At 45.7% G+C, this 18,911-nt stretch overlaps 2 protein-coding genes and 2 pseudogenes across 2 annotated transcripts; 1 reads left to right on the top strand and 3 right to left on the bottom strand.

Moving 5' to 3' along the window:
- On the bottom strand, positions 1,604-2,463 carry Fthl17-ps1 (ferritin, heavy polypeptide-like 17, pseudogene 1). Its single transcript, NM_001277184.1, has one exon. The coding sequence runs from the start codon at positions 2,285-2,287 to the stop codon at positions 1,769-1,771; it is 519 nt and encodes a 172-aa protein (NP_001264113.1). The 5' UTR covers positions 2,288-2,463; the 3' UTR covers positions 1,604-1,768.
- Positions 7,694-9,056, top strand: Gm14503 (predicted gene 14503; annotated as a pseudogene).
- Positions 11,681-12,528, bottom strand: Fthl17e (ferritin, heavy polypeptide-like 17, member E). The gene has a single exon (NM_031261.2). It carries the CDS (start codon positions 12,374-12,376, stop codon positions 11,846-11,848), a length of 531 nt encoding a protein of 176 aa, NP_112551.2. The 5' UTR covers positions 12,377-12,528; the 3' UTR covers positions 11,681-11,845.
- Positions 12,529-15,190: 2,662 nt separating this feature from the next.
- Positions 15,191-15,930, bottom strand: Gm14865 (annotated as a pseudogene).
- Positions 15,931-18,911: the final 2,981 nt, after the last annotated feature.

Below are 18,911 nucleotides of genomic sequence, written 5' to 3'. Positions count from 1 at the left end.
GTTTTCAATAAAAGCTGATTGCCCTTACATAGTGATAAATCGGGATTATGAACTTTGTTTCAGATTGGGTGTACTAAATGCTCCTTTGACTATTTCCGTAAGGATATATTGAAATGCCCACAGAGTTTGAATTATGTTCTGTAGGAAAGTATAGACAGTTGTTTTAGGATGTGTACAATTGTAGAAGGTGCCAACTTTAAAAGTTCATGTTAGCTTCTTACGGTTTTCTTTAAAAAAAAAACACATTAAAGTAATTTCATTACAAAAAGAAAAAGGAAAAGGCAGCGAGGGACTCACCAGCCTTCCTGACAGTTATGGCAAAGGCTGCAGAGGTTTGTTTGTTCTTTTGGATGATTTCTTTACCCACCCTCCTGCAATGAGAACAAAGTTGCCCAACTGTTCTGTTTCTCATGTTTTCAATAGAGGTCATAGTTATTCTCATGATTTTACCATTTGTATGTTAGTACATGATCATCAAGTACCTGCCCCTGGCCCTAGATCTACATGGCCAACTGAGGTCCACAGCAGCTCTCTGGGTAGGCCCCAATGGCCGAGCCCTGAAGATCTATTTCTCATTGACACCTTAAAAACACCCCCAAAATAGTAGGCAGGCACAGCAATCATCACATTAAAACCTACTGACAGTCTGAGTTGATTTCTGAGCCTGAGTGTTGGAGGAGGATCGGAGAATCTTAAACTGATTCATTAGGAAACCAGGGATGACTCTTTAAGAGCAGTCACCAGATCTGTGTCACCCTCCCCCATGACATACCAACTCTTACAGATTGCTAAAAGCTGACAGAAATGGTAAGCCTCAGGAAGTTGGGTAGGGAACCTGAAAGGTGGAATGCCCTGGAAGTCTATTAAGCACCTGACTGTGAGGCTCCTAGGGAACTCCTAGCTCTGGGGGTCCTTCCATCCCCTTCATAGAGGCCCTGTGTAAGTTCTGATGAAGTTTGTCAGTTTCACTCTCATTTGTCTCTTTGTTTGGGGCTTCCACATTCTTCCCATGAATTTAACTTCCTGGGGCATGATGCCGCGGCTACTCTCATGTGTTGGTCTTCTGCTTTTCCTAGAAACCCAGGCTTTGTTCATCCCATAGAACTAAATCAGGAAATTTCCTAGAAGCCCACCACTTTCTTCTATAAGATTTAATGTATTTACTCACTTTACATCCGTATTGCTGCCCCCCCTCAGTCTCCCCTTCATACACACTCTCCTCCCATCCCTTACCCTCCAAACTTCTGGATATTCAAAGATACCAAATAATGGGAATGAATATAGAGATATACTCCTGACCAGGGATTAAAAAACCCCAGTGGAGTCCCACATTCATTTTCTTTTTTCACAGTAAAAGGGATTTTTGATGGTGTAATTTTATGGAATCGGCTCTTATAGCTTAGGAGGGCCTAACCTTGCTGTAGCACTTGATATTCCTGCCTCTATCTCCACAGTGCTGTGGTTTCTGCTTGGACCACCATATCCTCGTTTATGGCCATGGTTGGGATGCAGTCCATGGTTTCCTGAATACCAGGTAAGCACTGTAACAAGTGAGCTACACCCACAGTCCCCAAAGTTAAGAATTTAAACATCAATTTTATACTTCAATTTTGCTGCAAACAAACACACAAAATTTATTTAAAGCAACAGTCCATCAGAAACCGAAAATGAGTGGACTTTGCTTCAAAACCAACATGAACATCAGGTGTAATGACCAGAGAAAGACCCCACGACAGTGGAGACATCCCAGTTCAGTCCACTTGAAGCTTTAGGACAAGCTGAGCTTGTCAAAGAGGTACTCAGCCAAGTTGTGCTCTACGGCTCCCATCTGGCGCAGGTTGGTCAGGTAGCCGCTCATCTCCTTCAAAATGTCTAGGCAGTTTTGCTCCAGGAAATGGCAGAGGTGGGGGTCGCCTTTCTCCTTGGCCACTTCGTGCATGTTGAGCAGGCTCTGGTTGATCAGCATCTCCATGTGGAAGGCACATTCCATGGCTTGAAATCCCCCGTGCCAGCTGTCACGTTCTGGTCTCGCGATGTCCTGAAGGGAGATGCAGCCTCCACGCTTATTCTGCAGGTGCATGAACATCTCTGCACTGGTCTGGCAGTTGTGTGACTTGGTCAAGAAGAAACGCTTGAAGTTCTCCTGGGCCACGTCATCACGGTCAAAGTAGACTGCCATCGACATGTACACGTAGGAGGCATAGAGGCGCAGCTGGATGTGGGTGTTGATAGCATCCTCACACTGCCAGTCATAGTTCTGCCGCACTCGAGAGGGCGCTTCGGCCATGGCGGGCGCTTGAGCTGTACAACCACAGACTCAGCGATTCCCCACCCGCTCACAGGGGGCAGGGCGGGAGCAAAGAACACAGTCCCACAGTCCCAAAGTACCTCAGAACAGATGATCGCCAGAGCAGCTCAACCGCTAGGCTGCAGGCAGTGATCCAAATGGCTGTTCCTGCCCACCGACCACAGTATTTGAGCGCCAGGATTTATAGGAAGAGGCGGGGCATCACCGGAAATGAGGGTTGACACCCAATCACGACAGGGTTTAAGTCCCAGGGCAAATGGGAGTGGTGGGCATCAGCGGAAATGAGTGTTAGTGCCCAATCAAGATGTGGTCTCAGCAGGAGGGCTTAAGGGAGGGGGGGGCATCAGTGGAAAGGAGGGTTGGGGCCCAATCATGACAAGACATGGTTTCGGCAGGATGGTAATGGGAGGGGTGGGGCTTTAGTGGAATTGCGGTTTGGTGCCCAATCATGACACGGATTCAGCCTCAGGTCTAATGGGAGAGGAGGGCCATCAGCAGAAATGAGTGTTGGGGCCCAATCATGACAGGGATTCAGCCCCAGGGCTAATGTAAGGGGCAGCGCATCAGTGTTAATGAGAGTTGGTGCCTACTCATGACATGGATTCAGCCTCAGGGCTAATTGGAGGAGTGGGGCCTCAGCCGAAATGAGGGTTGGGGCCCAATCATGACAGGGATCAGCCCGAGGACAAATGGGAGGCGCTGGGCCTCAGCAAAAATGAGGGTTCAAGTCCAATTATGACAGGGATTCAGTCCCGGGCTAATGGGAGGGGCAGGGCATCAGAGGAAATCAGTGTTGGCGCCCAATTATGACACGGATTAAGCCTAAGGATAATGGGAGTCAGGGTATCAGGAGAAATGTGGGTTGGAGTTCAATCATGACAGGGATTTAGGCCCAAGGGTAATGGCATGGGCGGGGCATCAGCAGAAATGAGTGTTGGTGTCTAGTGGTGACAGGGATGCAGCCCCAGGGCTAATGGGAGGGGCTGGGCCTCAGCAGAAATGAGGGTTGGGGCCCAATCGTGACAGAGATTCAGCCACAGGGCTGATGGGAGGAGCTGAGCATCACCTGAAATGAGGATTGGAGCCCAATCATGACAGGGGTTCAGCCTCAGGACTAATGGGAGGGCCGGGGCATCAGTGGAAATGAGTGTTGGCGTCCAATCATGACACGGATTCAGGTCCAGGTCTAATGGGAGAGGAGGGCCATCAGCAGAAATGAGTGTTGGCCCCAATCATGACATCTCAGCACCAGGGATAATCGGAGGGGCCGGGCATAATTGGAAATTAGTTTTTGCGCCCAATCATGACATTTCAGTCCTAGTGCTAATGGGATGGGAGAGGCATCAGTGGAAAAAATTTTGGCACCCAATCAGGACATTTCAGCTCCAGGGATTAAGGGGGGAGCATCAGTGCAAATGAGCGTTGACACCCAATCAGGACATTTCAGCCCGAGGGATAGTGGGAGGGGGGCGTCAGCAGCAATGAGTGCGGGGGCCCAATAATGACATCATTTCAAAACGAAAGGTTTCAGGAAATTATATTTCTGTCTAGAAGCAAAATGTGAAACCTGATTGGAAGCCTAGCACTGTTGCACGCTTCTGTATGCAGTCCCATGCTTTGGAGTCTGAGACAGGAGCATCTTCAGACCCTAGGAGCTTCAGCCCAGCCTGAATGGCAGAACAAGACCCATCAGCCCCCCAAACTGCTCCCCCTAAATTAATTTGCTACTTAACAACAACAACAACAGAGCTTTACTATTTGTTTGTTTTCCAATGTAAAGATTACTTAGGTATGTACAGGAAAACAGTATTTTAAGAACCTGGAATCTAGCTCTCCTTCCCAGCCAAGACTGTTACTGGAGAACACCCATGTACACTGCGCCCCCTGCTGGACACGTTCTTAACTGCAGGCGCCTCACAAAGTGCACAGAAAGGCTAGGATAATGTAGAGAGCAAGGTCTGGGACTCATCTCTGCCCTCTAGAGGCTGAAAGAAACAGGCTGACCCTCTAGAGGTGCCCCTGAGACAAACTGCACCCAGCTATTTGGAACCACTTGGCACCTGCACTTTAGCCTCCAGAGACACCACCACACGTGCATCTCAGTCGTCAGAATCATCACCATCTTCTGGAACAGTGAAACTGTTCCTGGAGGATAGAGAGTCCAAGGATCACCCACAACAGCCCTGCTGAGAGCCCTGCTGAGAGCCCTGCTGAGAACCCTGAGTCTCCTGTGCTCTCTGCCTGCTGTGGCTCCCATAGCTGCCTCAGCTGCCAAGATAAATTAGCAAACTGTTTAGAAACGTGGTCAGACTGGAGAATCTGGGAGGGGAGGCTGAACAGAGGAAATGAGAAGAGGAGGAGAGAGAAGAGTGGAGTGATCCAACTTGATTTACTGAAAACCAGGGGGAAAAGTCTGAATATCTGCGGTAGAGCAGCATGAATATATATCAGTTATTCATGCTTAGAGGAACACTAGCATCTAGAGTTTTTTCTTCTACTTTGTGGCACTCAGTAGAGGCCCAGCCACCAGGCACAGGCAGTGATCTTGGGCATGGGTTTCATCCTTCAAGGTATTGGGCTTGTTGGATTGGCTGGCCTGGAGTACTCTTGTAGCGACCATTGTTGATCAGCCTTTAAATACATCACTTCTGCAAGAGGTTCAGGCTACAGGTCCAAACCTTCATCTCTAAATTTAGGCCCCTGATACTGAAGACTCTGTTGCTCCTGGGACAAAAAGTGTTGATTCCAAGTGAGCAGACTTGTTTCAGCCATTGTGATAGTTACTTTGTTATTGCTGTGACAAATCACCAGATCAAATCAAATTTTCCCAGTTACTAAGTGTTAGATGGTCATATGGCAGCTTTATTTTCTAATGAGAATCAACTTTGTTAAGAATACTGCAGTGCTGAGCAATTCGACAACAAAAGGAGATCAAGGGGATACAAATTGGAAAAGAGGAAGTCAAAATATCACTTTTCGCAGATGATATGATAGTAAATATAAGTGACCCTAAAAATTCTACCAGAGAACTCCTAAACATGATAAACAGCTTCGGTGATGTAGCTGGTTATAAAATTAACTCAAAAAAGTCAATGGCCTTTCTCTACACAAAGAATAAACAGTCTGAGAAAGAAATTAGGGAAACAACACCCTTCTCAATAGTCACAAATAATATAAAATATCTCGGCGTGACTCTAACTGAGGAAGTGAAAGATATGTATGATAAAAACTTCAAGTCTCTGAAGAAAGAAATTAAAGAAGATCTCAGAAGATGGAAAGATCTCCCATGCTCATGGATTGGCAGGATCAATATTGTAAAAATGGCTATCTTGCCAAAAGCAATCTACAGATTCAATGCAATCCCCATCAAAATTCCAACTCAATTCTTCAACGAATTAGAAGGAGCAATTTGCAAATTCATCTGGAATAACAAAAAACCTAGGATAGCAAAAAGTCTTCTCAAGGATAAAAGAACCTCTGGTGGAATCACCATGCCTGACCTAAAGCTTTACTACAGAGCAATTGTGGTAAAAACTGCATGGTACTGGTATAGAGACAGACAAGTAGACCAATGGAATAGAATTGAAGACCCAGAAATGAACCCACACACCTATGGTCACTTGATCTTCGACAAGGGAGCTAAAACCATCCAGTGGAAGAAAGACAGCATTTTCAACAAATGGTGCTGGCACAACTGGTTGTTATCATGTAGAAGAATGCGAATCGATCCATACTTATCTCCTTGTACTAAGGTCAAATCTAAATGGATCAAAGAACTTCACATAAAACCAGAGACACTGAAACTTATAGAGGAGAAAGTGGGGAAAAGCCTTGAAGATATGGGCACAGGGGAAAAATTCCTGAACAGAACAGCAATGGCTTGTGCTGTAAGATCGAGAATTGACAAATGGGACCTAATGAAACTCCAAAGTTTCTGCAAGGCAAAAGACACTGTCAATAAGACAAAGAGACCACCAACAGATTGGGAAAGGATCTTTACCTATCCTAAATCAGATAGGGGACTAATATCCAACATATATAAAGAACTCAAGAAGGTGGACTTCAGAAAATCAAATAACCCCATTAAAAAATGGGGCTCAGAACTGAACAAAGAATTCTCACCTGAGGAATACCGAATGGCAGAGAAGCACCTGAAAAAATGTTCAACATCCTTAATCATCAGGGAAATGCAAATCAAAACAACCCTGAGATTCCACCTCACACCAGTCAGAATGGCTAAGATCAAAAATTCAGGTGACAGCAGATGCTGGCGAGGATGTGGAGAAAGAGGAACACTCCTCCATTGTTGGTGGGATTGCAGGCTTGTACAACCACTCTGGAAATCCATCTGGCGGTTCCTTAGAAAATTGGACATAGTACTACTGGAGGATCCAGGAATACCTCTCCTGGGCATATATCCAGAAGATGCCCCAACTGGTAAGAAGGACACATGCTCCACTATGTTCATAGCAGCCTTATTTATAATAGCCAGAAGCTGGAAAGAACCCAGATGCCCCTCAACAGAGGAATGGATACAGAAAATGTGGTACATCTACACAATGGAGTACTACTCAGCTATTAAAAAGAATGAATTTATGAAATTCCTAGCCAAATGGATGGACCTGGAGGGCATCTTCCTGAGTGAGGTAACACATTCACAAAGGAACTCACACAATATGTACTCACTGATAAGTGGATATTAGCCCAAAACCTAGGATACCCAAGATATAAGATACAATTTCCTAAACACATGAAACTCATGAAAAAAGAAGACTGAAGTGTGGACACTATGCCCCTCCTTAGAAGTGGGAACAAAACACCCTTGGAAGGAGTTACAGAGACAAAGTTTGGAGCTGAGATGAAAGGATGGACCATGTAGAGACTGCCTTATCCAGGGATCCACCCCATAATCAGCATCCAAACGCTGACACCATTGCATACACTAGCAAGATTTTATCGAAAGGACCCAGATGTAGCTGTCTCTTGTGAGACTATGCCGGGGCCTAGCAAACACAGAAGTGGATGCCCACAGTCAGCTAATGGATGGATCACAGGGCTCCCAATGGAGGAGCTAGAGAAAGTACCCAAGGAGCTAAAGGGATCTGCAACCCTATAGGTGGATCAACATTATGAACTAACCAGTACCCCGGAGCTCTTGACTCTAGCTGCATATGTATCAAAAGATGGCCTAGTCGGCCATCACTGGAAAGAGAGGCCCATTGGACACACAAACTTTATATGCCCCAGAACAGGGGAACGCCAGGGCCAAAAAGGGGGAGTGGGCGGGTAGGGGAGTGGGGGTGGGTGGGTATGGGGGACTTTTGGTATAGCATTGGAAATGTAAATGAGCTAAATACCTAATAAAAAATTGAAAGAAAAAAAAAAAAGAAACTTTTCAAGAAGCTAGAACTGGACAGCTTGTCCATCATAGAGATAGATTTCATCTGCTCCCACATATTTGAAGAGGTGCTGAACTACAGGTACACCACAAAGATTTTCGTGAAAAAGGAGGACATCAACTTGATGATGTAGTCCGGGCAGGATTTCGGTATCCGGTTTTTGGATAAAGTGTGTTCTCAGAAGCGCGATGTGTCTAGTCCAGGTGAAAGTCACGGCCAGTTGAAGAATAAGTATTGCCTCAAATTAAACTGCCCCATTGGAGACGCTGCTGATGCTCAGGACAATGATGTGGAAGAAATCGGGGACCAAGATGACAGCCCTTCTGATGACATGGTAGAAGGCACTCTCCAGAGACAAGAGGACGGTAAGTCTCCCACAACCACTCTCAGGGTTCAGGAAGCAATTTTGAAAGAGCTGGGGAGTGAGGAAGTTCAGAAAGTGAACTGCTACAGCCAGGAAGTGGAGTCCACGGAGACTCCCGAGTCCAAAGCTCTGGGCTTTCAGACCCCTCAGGCCTTAACCTTTAATGACGGGATGAGCGAAGTAAAAGATGAACAGACTCCGGGCTGGACCACGGCGGCCAGCTACACGAAGTTCGAGTACTTGCTCTATGGTCACCATCGAGAGCAGATCGCCTGCCAAGCATGTGGGAAGATGTTCTCCGATGAAGGCCAGCTGAAGAAGCATGAGAAGCCCCACACCGCTGACAGGCCGTTTGTCTGTGAGATACGCACAAAAGGTTTCACCACGCAGGCCCACCTGAAAGAACACCTAAAAATCTATACAGGGTACAAACCCTACAGCTGTGAGGTGTGTGGAAAATCGTTCATCTGCGCCCCAGACCTAAAGAAGCACGAGAGCATTCACAGCAACGAAAGACCGTTCACGTGTCACATGTGTGACAAAGCCTTCCAACACAAGTCTCACCTCAAGGACCACGAGAGAAGACACAGAGGGGATAAGCCTTTTGTGTACGGCTCCTGCACCAAGGCCTTCCCCAAGGCCTCAGACCTGAAGAGGCATGAGAACAATATGCACAGTGAGAGGATACAGGTCACCCCCAGTGCCATCCAGAGTGAGACAGAACAGTTGCAGGCCACAGCGATGGCCACTGAGGCTGAGCAGCAGCTGGAGACAATTGCCTGTAGCTAGAAGTGATGGGTTAGGAACACTGGGCCTGGGAGGTGGATGCTAAGAATGCATTGGCTGTAGTCAGTGAACACCTTTGACTGCTTTGTGGCAATTTACAGCATTGTGCTGGCTGGACCTAAGAGAGTGTGCACTCTGGTTAGGTGATTCTCAAATTTCTCAAGGCAGTTATGTTCCTATGTTCTGACCAAACAGTTTGGTTTTTTTTTAATCATTTGGTGTGTGTGTGTGTGTGTGTGTGTGTGTGTGTGTGTGTGTGTGTGTTTGATGTCTAGTATTCATATTCCCAGTAAGCTCCTCTACCCTTCTTTATGGTTTTAATTTCAGATCTCCTTTGTCTGGTTTAAAATGAGTGGCTTCTGTTTCATTCTTAATCCCTCAGCTCTTGCCAAGCTGGTGAGTACACTGCACAGAGCCATTGAATAAATTGATTTCCTAGTATATGTGACTTATGTCAAAACAGTAGTTTTAATAACTGGATACAAGACCTTTATATGGATGCAGAAAATGTTGGCATATATATATATATATATCAGTGTGATATATATATATATATATATATCAGTGTTCCTGTGGACTAATAATGGTTGCTTTGTTCCTTCATCCATTGCAATAGCCCCTGTATCCACCCCAAATGTTGCAGGTCATGTATACGTCAGAATGAGTGAGACCACCAGGATGATGGTTGTGTTGAGGTTCAGTTCCCCTTTCGTCCAGTATGGCCATTCTGTCTGTGTGTGTCCCTGCAGTGGACCAGTATCGACAGGAAGAGAAGAGTCTGAGACAAGGTTTTCACAGATACAAAAACCCCTAAGGTTTCCTAGGTCTTCACATTGTGACTGATTTCAGAAATGGTTTTGTATTTAAGATCAAAATTAGGACAAGCAAGAGAAATGTTTCTTCAAATGCGTTTTTGTAGTTTACACACCATCAAGCTTGGGGGTCTCTGCATCTCTGCGGCACTCGGGTTCCCATGGAGCAGATGCTTCCTTAAATACGTCTCAAACCCTTCACGTGTGTAAATAGTAGTGTTGGTCTTATGTATTTCCAGAAAAGGGACAGCTGCATTTTTTTCTTTCCCCTTTTTTTCTATACAGTGGATTAAAGTATCTTTCATTGGCAACAAATATCAGACCCCTTTAAGCAATATTACAGACTGTAGGACCAAATGTTTACATTTTCCAAATATGTCTTATCACTTGTTGCAGTTTTCAATAGAAGCTGATTGCCCTGACATAGCCATAAATTGGGATTATGAACTTTGTTTCAGATTGGGTGTACTAAATGCTCCTTTGACTATTTCCGTAAGGATATATTGAAATGCCCACAGAGTTTGAATTATGTTCTGTAGGAAAGTATAGACAGTTGTTTTAGGATGTGTACAGTTGTAGAAGGTGCCAACTTTAAAAGTTCATGTTTGGTTCTTACGGTTTTCTTTTTTTTAAAAAATGCATTAACGTAATTTTATTACAAAAAGAAAAAAAAAAGAAAAAGGAAAAGGCAGCGAGGGACTCACCAGCCTTCCTGACAGTTATGGCAAAGGCTGCAGAGGTTTGTTTGTTCTTTTGGATGATTTCTTTACCCACCCTCCTGCAATGAGAACAAAGTTGCCCAACTGTTCTGTTTCTCATGTTTTCAGTAGAGGTCATAGTTATTCTCATGATTTTACCATTTGTATGTTAGTACATGATCATCAAGTACCTGCCCCTGGCCCTAGATCTACATGGCCAACTGAGGTCCACAGTAGCTCTCTGGGTAGGCCCCAATGGTCGAGCCCTGAGGATTTATTTCTCATTGACACCTTAAAAACACCCCCAAAATAGTAGGCAGGCACAGCAATCATCACATTAAAACCTACTGACAGTCTGAGTTGATTTCTGAGCCTGAGTGTTGGAGGAGGATCGGAGAATCTTAAACTGATTCATTAGGAAACCAGGGATGACTCTTTAAGAGCAGTCACCAGATCTGTGTCACCCTCCCCCATGACATACCAACTCTTACAGATTGCTAAAAGCTGACAGAAATGGTAAGCCTCAGGAAGATGGGTAGGGAACCTGAAAGGTGGAATGCCCTGGAAGTCTATTAAGCACCTGACTGTGAGGCCCCTAGGGAACTCCTAGCTCTGGGGGTCCTTCCATCCCCTTCATAGAGGCCCTGTGTAAGTTCTCATGAAGTTTGTCAGTTTCACTCTCATTTGTCTCTTTGGGGCTTCCACATTCTTCCCATGAATTTAACTTCCTGGGGCATGATGCTGCGGCTTCTCTCATGTGTTGGTCTTCTGCTTTTCCTAGAAATCCAGGCTTCGTTCATCCCACAGAACTAAGTCAGGAAATTGCCTAGACGCCCATCCCTTTCTTCTATAAGATTTAATTTATTTACTCACTTTACATCCGGATTGCTGCCCCCCCCCCCAGTCTCCCCTTCATACACACTCTCCTCCCATCCCTTAACCCTCCAAACTTCTGGATATTCAAACCTTCCAAATAATGGCGATGAATATGGAGATATACTCCTGACCAGGCATTTAAAAACCCCGGTGGAGTGCCACATTCATTTTCTTCTTTTCATGGTAAAAGGGATTTTTGATGGTGTAATTTTATGGAACCGGCTCTTATAGCTTAGGAGGGCCTAACCTTGCTGTAACACTTGATATTCCTGCCTCTATCTCCAAAGTGCTGTGGTTTCAGGCTTGGACCACCATATCCTCATTTATGGCCATGGTTGGGATGCAATCCATGGTTTCCTGAATATCAGGTAAGCACTGCAACAAGTGAGCTACACCCACAGTCCCCAAAGTTAAGAATTTAAACATCAACTTGATACTTCAATTTTGCTGCAAACAAACACACAAAATTTATTTAAAGCAACAGTCCATCAGAAACCAAAAATGAGTGAACTTTGCTTCAAAACCAACATGAACATTAGGTGTAATGACCAGAGAAAGACCCCACGACAGTGGAGACATCCCAGTTCAGTCCACTTGAAGCTTTAGGACAGGCTGAGCTTGTCAAAGAGGTACTCAGCCAAGTTGTGCTCTACGGCCCCCATCTGGCGCAGGTTGGTCAGGTAGCCGCTCATCTCCTTCAAAATGTCGACCTGCTGATCTAGGCAGTTTTGCTCCAGGAAATGGCAGAGGTGGGGGTCGCCTTTCTCCTTGGCCACTTCGTGCATGTTGAGCAGGCTCTGGTTGATCAGCATCTCCATGTGGAAGGCACATTCCATGGCTTGAAATCCCCCGTGCCAGCTGTCACGTTCTGGTCTCGCGATGCCCTGAAGGGAGCTGCAGCCTCCACGCTTATTCTGTAGGTGCATGAACATCTCTGCACTGGTCTGGCAGTTGTGTGACTTGGTCAAGAAGAAACGCTTGAAGTTCTCCTGGGCCACGTCATCACGGTCAAAGTAGACTGCCATCGACATGTACTCGTAGGAGGCATAGAGGCACAGCTGGATGTGGGTGTTGATAGCATCCTCGCACTGCCAGTCATAGTTCTGCTGCATTCGAGAGGGCGCTTCGGCCATGGCAGGCACTTGAGCTGTACAACCACAGGCTCAGCGATTCCCCACCCGCTCACAGGGGCAGGGCAGGAGCAAAGAACACAGTCCCACAGTCCCAAAGTACCTCAGAACAGATGATCGCTAGAGCAGCTCAACAGCTAGGCTGCAGGCAGTGACCCAAATGGCTGTTCCTGCCCACCGACCACAGTATTTGAGCGCCAGGGTTTATAGGAAGAGGCGGGGCATCACCGGAAATGAGGTGTGACACCCAATCATGACAGGGTTTAAGTCCCAGGGCAAATGGGAGTGGTGGGCATCAGCGGAAATGAGTGTTAGTGCCCAATCAAGACGTGGTCTCAGCAGGAGGGCTTAAGGGAGGGGAGGGCATCAGTGGAAAGTAGGGTTGGGGCCTAATCATGACACGGATTCAGCCTCAGGGCTAATGAGAGAGATGAGCATCAGCGGAAATTAGGGTTGGAGTCCAATCATGACATGGTCTCAGCAGGAGGGCTTAAGGGAGGGGCGGGCTTCAATGGAAATGATGGTTGGGGCCCAATCATGACACGGATTCAGCCTCAGGTCTAATGTGAGAGGTGGGCATCATCGGAAATGAGGGTTGGAGGCCAATCATGACATGGTCTTAGCAGGAGGCCTTAAGGGAGGCGGGGCATCAGTGGAAATGCAGAGGGGGCGGGTATAAATGGAAATGAGTGTTGAAGCCCAGTCAGGACATTTCAGACCCAGGGCTAATCGGAGCTGGGTATCAGCAGCAATGAGTGCTGGCACCCAATCATGACATCATTTCAACCCCAGAGATTATGTGAGAAGGGGGAAAACCAAATGATAGGAGTGTTGGTGCACAAGGATGACATCACGGCAGTGTCAGGGCGATTGGAGGGGGCAGGTCAGAAGTTTTGATTTCGGGAGAGTTGGGGTATACAGGGCACGTACTGATCTACACCATAGGTTTTTAATAGACTCTATTAATACATTTAGTCCAAGGCTTTGGACTCCATCCTTTGGATGCTTTATAAGTTTCTGTGAATATCCCCACAATGGTATTTCTCTCAGCATTCTGCTGCTTGCTTTGGATCTCTTCAGTTCCTCCCCCACATGATCGTAACCCCCCCCCCCACCTCGTCCCTTCCTTTACCTTACCATTTCAAAAGGGAGGAAAGGGATCAAGCATCCTGAGGAAATACTGCACCAAAGCATGACCAAAAGCTCGCAGGTCAAACTGCCAACTCCATCTCCATTTGATATCAAAGGGCTCTTCAGAGCTCCAACTCCTTTCTGCTTAGTTGACTGCAACACATTTCTCTCTCTTGGGCTGGTTCCATACAATGTTAGCAGCTCTGCCCAACAGATAGATGTACAGTAGCTCTGGCATCTCGAATTCTCAGAGTGTCCAAGGCAATCCAAGCTTAATCTTCACAGCTTAGTCCAACAGCCTCTTTGGGCCTCCATGCAGGCACACTCCCCTGACACTTGTGTGGCCTCCCCAGTTCTCCTTAAGTGCAGAGGGAGATCCCACAGTCCTCCTGTCTGAGTCCTGGTCCCTGAAGCCAGAATCATATTGCCTATATTGCCAAGAGTTTCTGCATGGCGGTGCTGGAATATGGTCTCCTCATTCAAACACATTTTCACCACCTTTCTTGTTTTTGCTGCCTAAGCATGGCTGGCCTACAACTCACTCTATAGACCAGGTTGGCCTGAACTCAGAGATTCACCTGCCTCTTCCTCCCAAGTGCTGTTTTAAAGGCACATGTCACCACACATTGGCCTAAAGTTTGCTTTGATTTCTCTTTACAGGTGGGAAGCTCACCTGCATAAGGGCTTGTTCTGAGGTCACTGCTCTCTTTCTTCCATTTAGACTCAGGCTTTAGTTTAAACTTTTATCTCCTTGGGCACCACATTTAGCTCCACTACACATCCTGGTGCTCCCTGTCTCCTCAAACTGTCCATTTTGTATCTTTCCTTTCTCAAAGTACTCCTTTTCATTATAGATCTGAGTAAGAGTGCCCACTAATAACCAAATGACAGAGTTGATACTAGGCTGTGTTGAAATTTCCTCTGCTAATGTCATTAATCCTACACTTTTCAGTGTGTCCTCTGGCAGATTTTCTTAAACAAGTGCAGAAGGCAGCCACATTATTCACCAAAATATCACAATAATCTCTAGGTCACTTCCTTATTTTTCTCACCTGAAACCTCTTGAACTGGATCCCCACCATCAAATCTCTCTCAACACTATCTCCTGTGCTCCTGTGGGATGGCCCATTGTGCTCCACTTAATGTGTTTGGACGGCTTTCCCAGACCAAAGTGCACATTTTGCAAAGAAGCAGCATGGTTAGACTAGTCAGAGCAATACTCTTCTCCCTGGTGCCAACTTCTGTCTTAGTCAGTGCTCTACTGTTGTGAAGAGACAACATGACCACAGCATCTCCTATAAGACAAAGCATCCTGCAAGTAAACATATCAACTTTGTTGCCTACCACTCGATATCTTCTCAGACAAAACAAGGTTGGTGGCTGAATCAAAAACAGACATCAGAGTCTTCAGTCTTGTCCTGTCCATGGGCGCTGTTAAAAAGTCACTTTAAACGTCTGAGATCTCAGGTGTAACTGGTCCTCAAGCTGTCCACAGTCCAGAAGTATTGCCTTCCTCTAAGAACCTTTAGAAATATAGATTCGCAGGCTCCAGTCCAAAATCCACAGTATCACAAACTGAATTTTAACAAGATCCCCTGGTGGCAGGCAGTAACATTAAGACTTGCAAACCACAAGGTTTTTTGTTTTTGTTTTTGTTTTTGTTTTTGTTTTTGTTTTGTTTTTCCTTCAGGAGCACGTTTGTTGTGTTTGAGATGATACATCAGTGCTCTCTGGGCTACAAAGTGCAGGGTTGCAATCTGTCAAATAGAGAGCAAAACCTTTGAAATAGTTAAAGCACGATCCAGGTGTCTTTCAGAATACCCAGGCAGATGACTCCCTGACTGTTGATGGTGCAGTGATGGATTCTGGTCCAGAAAGTAACCTTTGGTGGCTTAAATGGGTAATCTGAATAAAATGAGATATCCAGAAAAAAACCAGCACCTTTCATATACAGAGCCTGGTAGACCAAGTGTAGTTGACCTCCATTCATAAAACTTATCTCCTTTAGGCCCAGCACCGCAGTTAGGAGGAGGATCAAGGCTGATCTCAGCTAGCTCCTTCTGATATTTTTTAGCACTAATGGATTACTTTGCAGTCTTTTTTTTTTCTTTTGTTTTTCTGAGACAGGGTGTCTCTGTGTAGCCCTGGCTGTCCTGGAACCCACTCTGTAGATGAGACTAACTTCTAACTTCAAAATCCACCTGCCTTTGCCTCTCAAGTTCTGGGGTTAAAGGCGTGTGCCACCACTGACAAGCAGCAGTTTTTTTGCTAGAGAGTTTGGTTTTTTTCTTCTGCTGGGTGGCAGAAGGTTTTTTTTCTTCCTTTTCCTCTGGCTCTGGAGCTGCAGGGTCTCGTTCCTCTTCATCTGAACTGCAACTGCTAGGGCTGGGATTCTCATCATCCGACATTTGCCTATCACTGGACATCTTGGTGAAATTATCTCTGGGAAAACTTCTCGGCTGCCCACCCAGACCGCCCGTGCACTGCTATGCTGTCGAGAGGGAGAGCGCTAAGGAACCTTTCTTGAAAAATTGGAAGGGGGGTGCGGGCTATGAGGGGTGGGAAAAAAAGCTGCCTTTGAGGCTCCAACCCAGGAGTGTGAAACATCAAAATTCACAGGGGGCTGTGCAATGCCTTGCTGTAGCTGGAGCATGCCAATGTCTGCCCTCCAGGAGCCATGGTGGAGAGGGCCTCCTACTGAGGCCCAGTGTCACCAGAGCCTCTGCACACTCCAAAAAGCACAAGCTTTAGTTTAAGACATTCTCCATGAATTCGTAAAAGTCCCTGAAACTACATGAGGACCCGATGATAGTGTATATTTAAATTGCATAAGTAGGACTTCCCCTGTTTTAGGAACATTTAAAAAGTGCTTTATTTATTTTCTTAATATGATGTGTATGAGTGTGTAGCTGAATATGTGTCTGATGTGCCATGTGCATGCAGTACCCAGGAGGCCAGGATAAACTCACACAGAGGGAAGCAAACGTGAGTAATGAACCTAATGCAAATATGGCTCACTCTTGCTAGAGTGCATATACCTGGCCTTACTTAAAGTCCTCTCCCTTATAGAACCCTCTAATATTCCTTCTGCTTAAGTTTGTGTATCTGACACAAGAGAGATCTGCCTGCCTCTGCCTCTCAAGTGTTGGAACTAGTGGTATGACTACCACACCCATCAACTTTTCTTTTTTAAAAGATGTATTGGTCTTGTACATTTAGTATTTAAATTATCATGTGTCAAGGTACTTCCTTTTCCAGTCCAGTCTGTTTGCTGATGTGTATGCTTCATATACCTTCATAGGCTCCCCATTGTTACGGTTAATAACATTTTATTTTATGATTTTGTCAAAAAGATTTCCTGGGCTTTTGAGATGGATTTATTCTCTTTCCTCTACTCCTATTGTTCTTAGATTTGGTCTTTTCATTGTCTCCCAGTTTTCCTGTGTGTCTTCTGTAAGTAGTTTTTAAATTTAATATTTTAGAGTGCTGTATCTCTTTCATCTATCGTGTCTTCAACACCCAAGAGTCTTTCTTCCTTCTCTTGTGTTCTATCAGTGAAACTTGCCCCTGTAGTTCCTGTTCATAGGAAATTTTTTCTTTTCCAGAATTTACCCATTACAGGTTTTCTTCACTGATTCTACTTCCATGTTCAGGACTTGAAAAGTTTGATTCATTTCTTTGCAATGTTCATATTTGCCTGAATTTTTTGAGTGGCTATCATTTCCCCTTTATGACCCTCTATCACTGTCACACCGGCTGTTTCGTGGTCTCTTTCTGGGACTTCAGCTCTGTCGGGAATATTCGGGGCCTGCTGTGTGAGGATAGATGGACTCCAGTGGATTCATATTATCCAGGCTGTAAGGGATTTTGTGTTCATGCTGGCATCTAGTCATTTACAGTTCCGGGTGATGAAATCTGGTCTTTCATTTGCTTGGTGAGTTCCCTGTTCTTTTGTTTCTGCTTCCTCCCTGGAATTTAGGAAAGTGTACAGCCCTGTGTTCCCGGATGGGATGTCTTCTGTGCACGGGCTTCGCTGGTCAGCTCAGCTGCTTTGTTCCCAGTGAATGCCTGCTGCAGTTGGAGGCAGGGAAAATGAGAGGAGTTGGGTGAAGGTAGGTTGGGAGATAGACTTTTATAATCTGTAGAGGATGAGGTCAGAGAGGAAAGAGACTGCAGCAGGGCTCCTGCTACACAGCTGAGGATAAAACTGGGGGAGGGGAGGTGCTTTGGATCTGGAGTTACAGACTCAGAGGTATGAATAGGGCTTCAGCCTTCAGCCTTCAGCTTTCAACTTTCAGCTTTCAGCCTTCAGCCTTCAGCCTTCAGCTTTCAACTTTCACCTTTCATCCTTCAGCCTTCAGCCTTCAGCCTTCAGCTTTCAGCCTTCAGCTTTCAGCTTTCAGCCTTCAGCCTTCAGCCTTCAGCTTTCAACTTTCAGCCTTCAGCCTTCAGCTTTCAACTTTCGCTTTCAGTCTTCAGCCTTCAGCCTTCAGCCTTCAGCCTTCAGCTTTCAACTTTCAGCTTTCAGCCTTCAGCCTTCAGCCTTCAGCCTTCAGCCTTCAGCTTTCAACTTTCAGCTTTCAGCCTTCAGCCTTCAGCCTTCAGCCTTCAGCCTTCAGCCTTCAGCTTTCAACTTTCAGCCTTCAGCCTTCAGCCTTCAGCCTTCACCTTTCAACTTTCAGCCTTCAGCCTTCAGCCTTCAGCCAATTTCTTTCCCAGGCAGGAGTGCTCCTTAGGCTATGAGGGGTTGCCTGCTGGTGTTGGAGGCTGGGAAAAAGCAAGGACAAAGCAGGTTGGGATGGGAAGATCTGTGGACACCACAGGAAATGAGAACAAGGAATGAAGTGGGCAGTGTGGGCTGCCACAAATATTCTGCCAAATACAGAGCTGGGAATGAGACTGGGAGTTTGGACCTGGAGAAACAGGAGAAGATCCGAAGTCAGCCGACCTAGTTTCCTCTTTAACTGTGAACTTAACAATCCTGATCCATCAAGGACATGTTGCTGCAGTACTGAAGCAAGCAACTTTAGATTCATACACTTAGTCTCCTGTGCTTCATGGCAAATTGAGTTAGGTTAATCATCACTGCTGTAGTAGTGCATAGGTTTCTGCAAATATGCCACTGTGAGGTGTTTTAGCCACATGTGAATGTGTGTTACAGGGATGCCACAGTGTACTTTCTCAGCCTATGGTGTGATCTCCTAGCCATTCTTGTTCAGTCAGGGTTTGGTTATGGCTCAGGTCTTCTGTTTTCTTTTCTATTATCATCACTTATGGGACAGTGCTTCTCAGTAAGCTGTACCTAGGGAAGAAAGTTCTGCTTAGCAAGAGTAGCATAATTTTTAGTGTCCTTGAATATCTCAGTCAATTTAGGGGCGTAGATGCTTCTGTGCTTAACCAAGCAACT

Source organism: Mus musculus, chromosome X, assembly GCF_000001635.26.
Source record: "Mus musculus strain C57BL/6J chromosome X, GRCm38.p6 C57BL/6J".
Lineage (NCBI taxonomy): Eukaryota > Metazoa > Chordata > Mammalia > Rodentia > Muridae > Mus > Mus musculus.
The sequence above is the reverse complement of the archived record's forward strand: the minus strand, read 5'-3'. Positions and strand labels throughout refer to the sequence as shown.

Bases quoted from the DNA above. Each gene is read 5' to 3' on its own strand.
- Fthl17-ps1 (NM_001277184.1), bottom strand. From the start codon at position 2,287: ATGGCCGAAGCGCCCTCTCGAGTGCGGCAGAACTATGACTGGCAGTGT.
- Fthl17e (NM_031261.2), bottom strand. From the start codon at position 12,376: ATGGCCGAAGCGCCCTCTCGAATGCAGCAGAACTATGACTGGCAGTGC.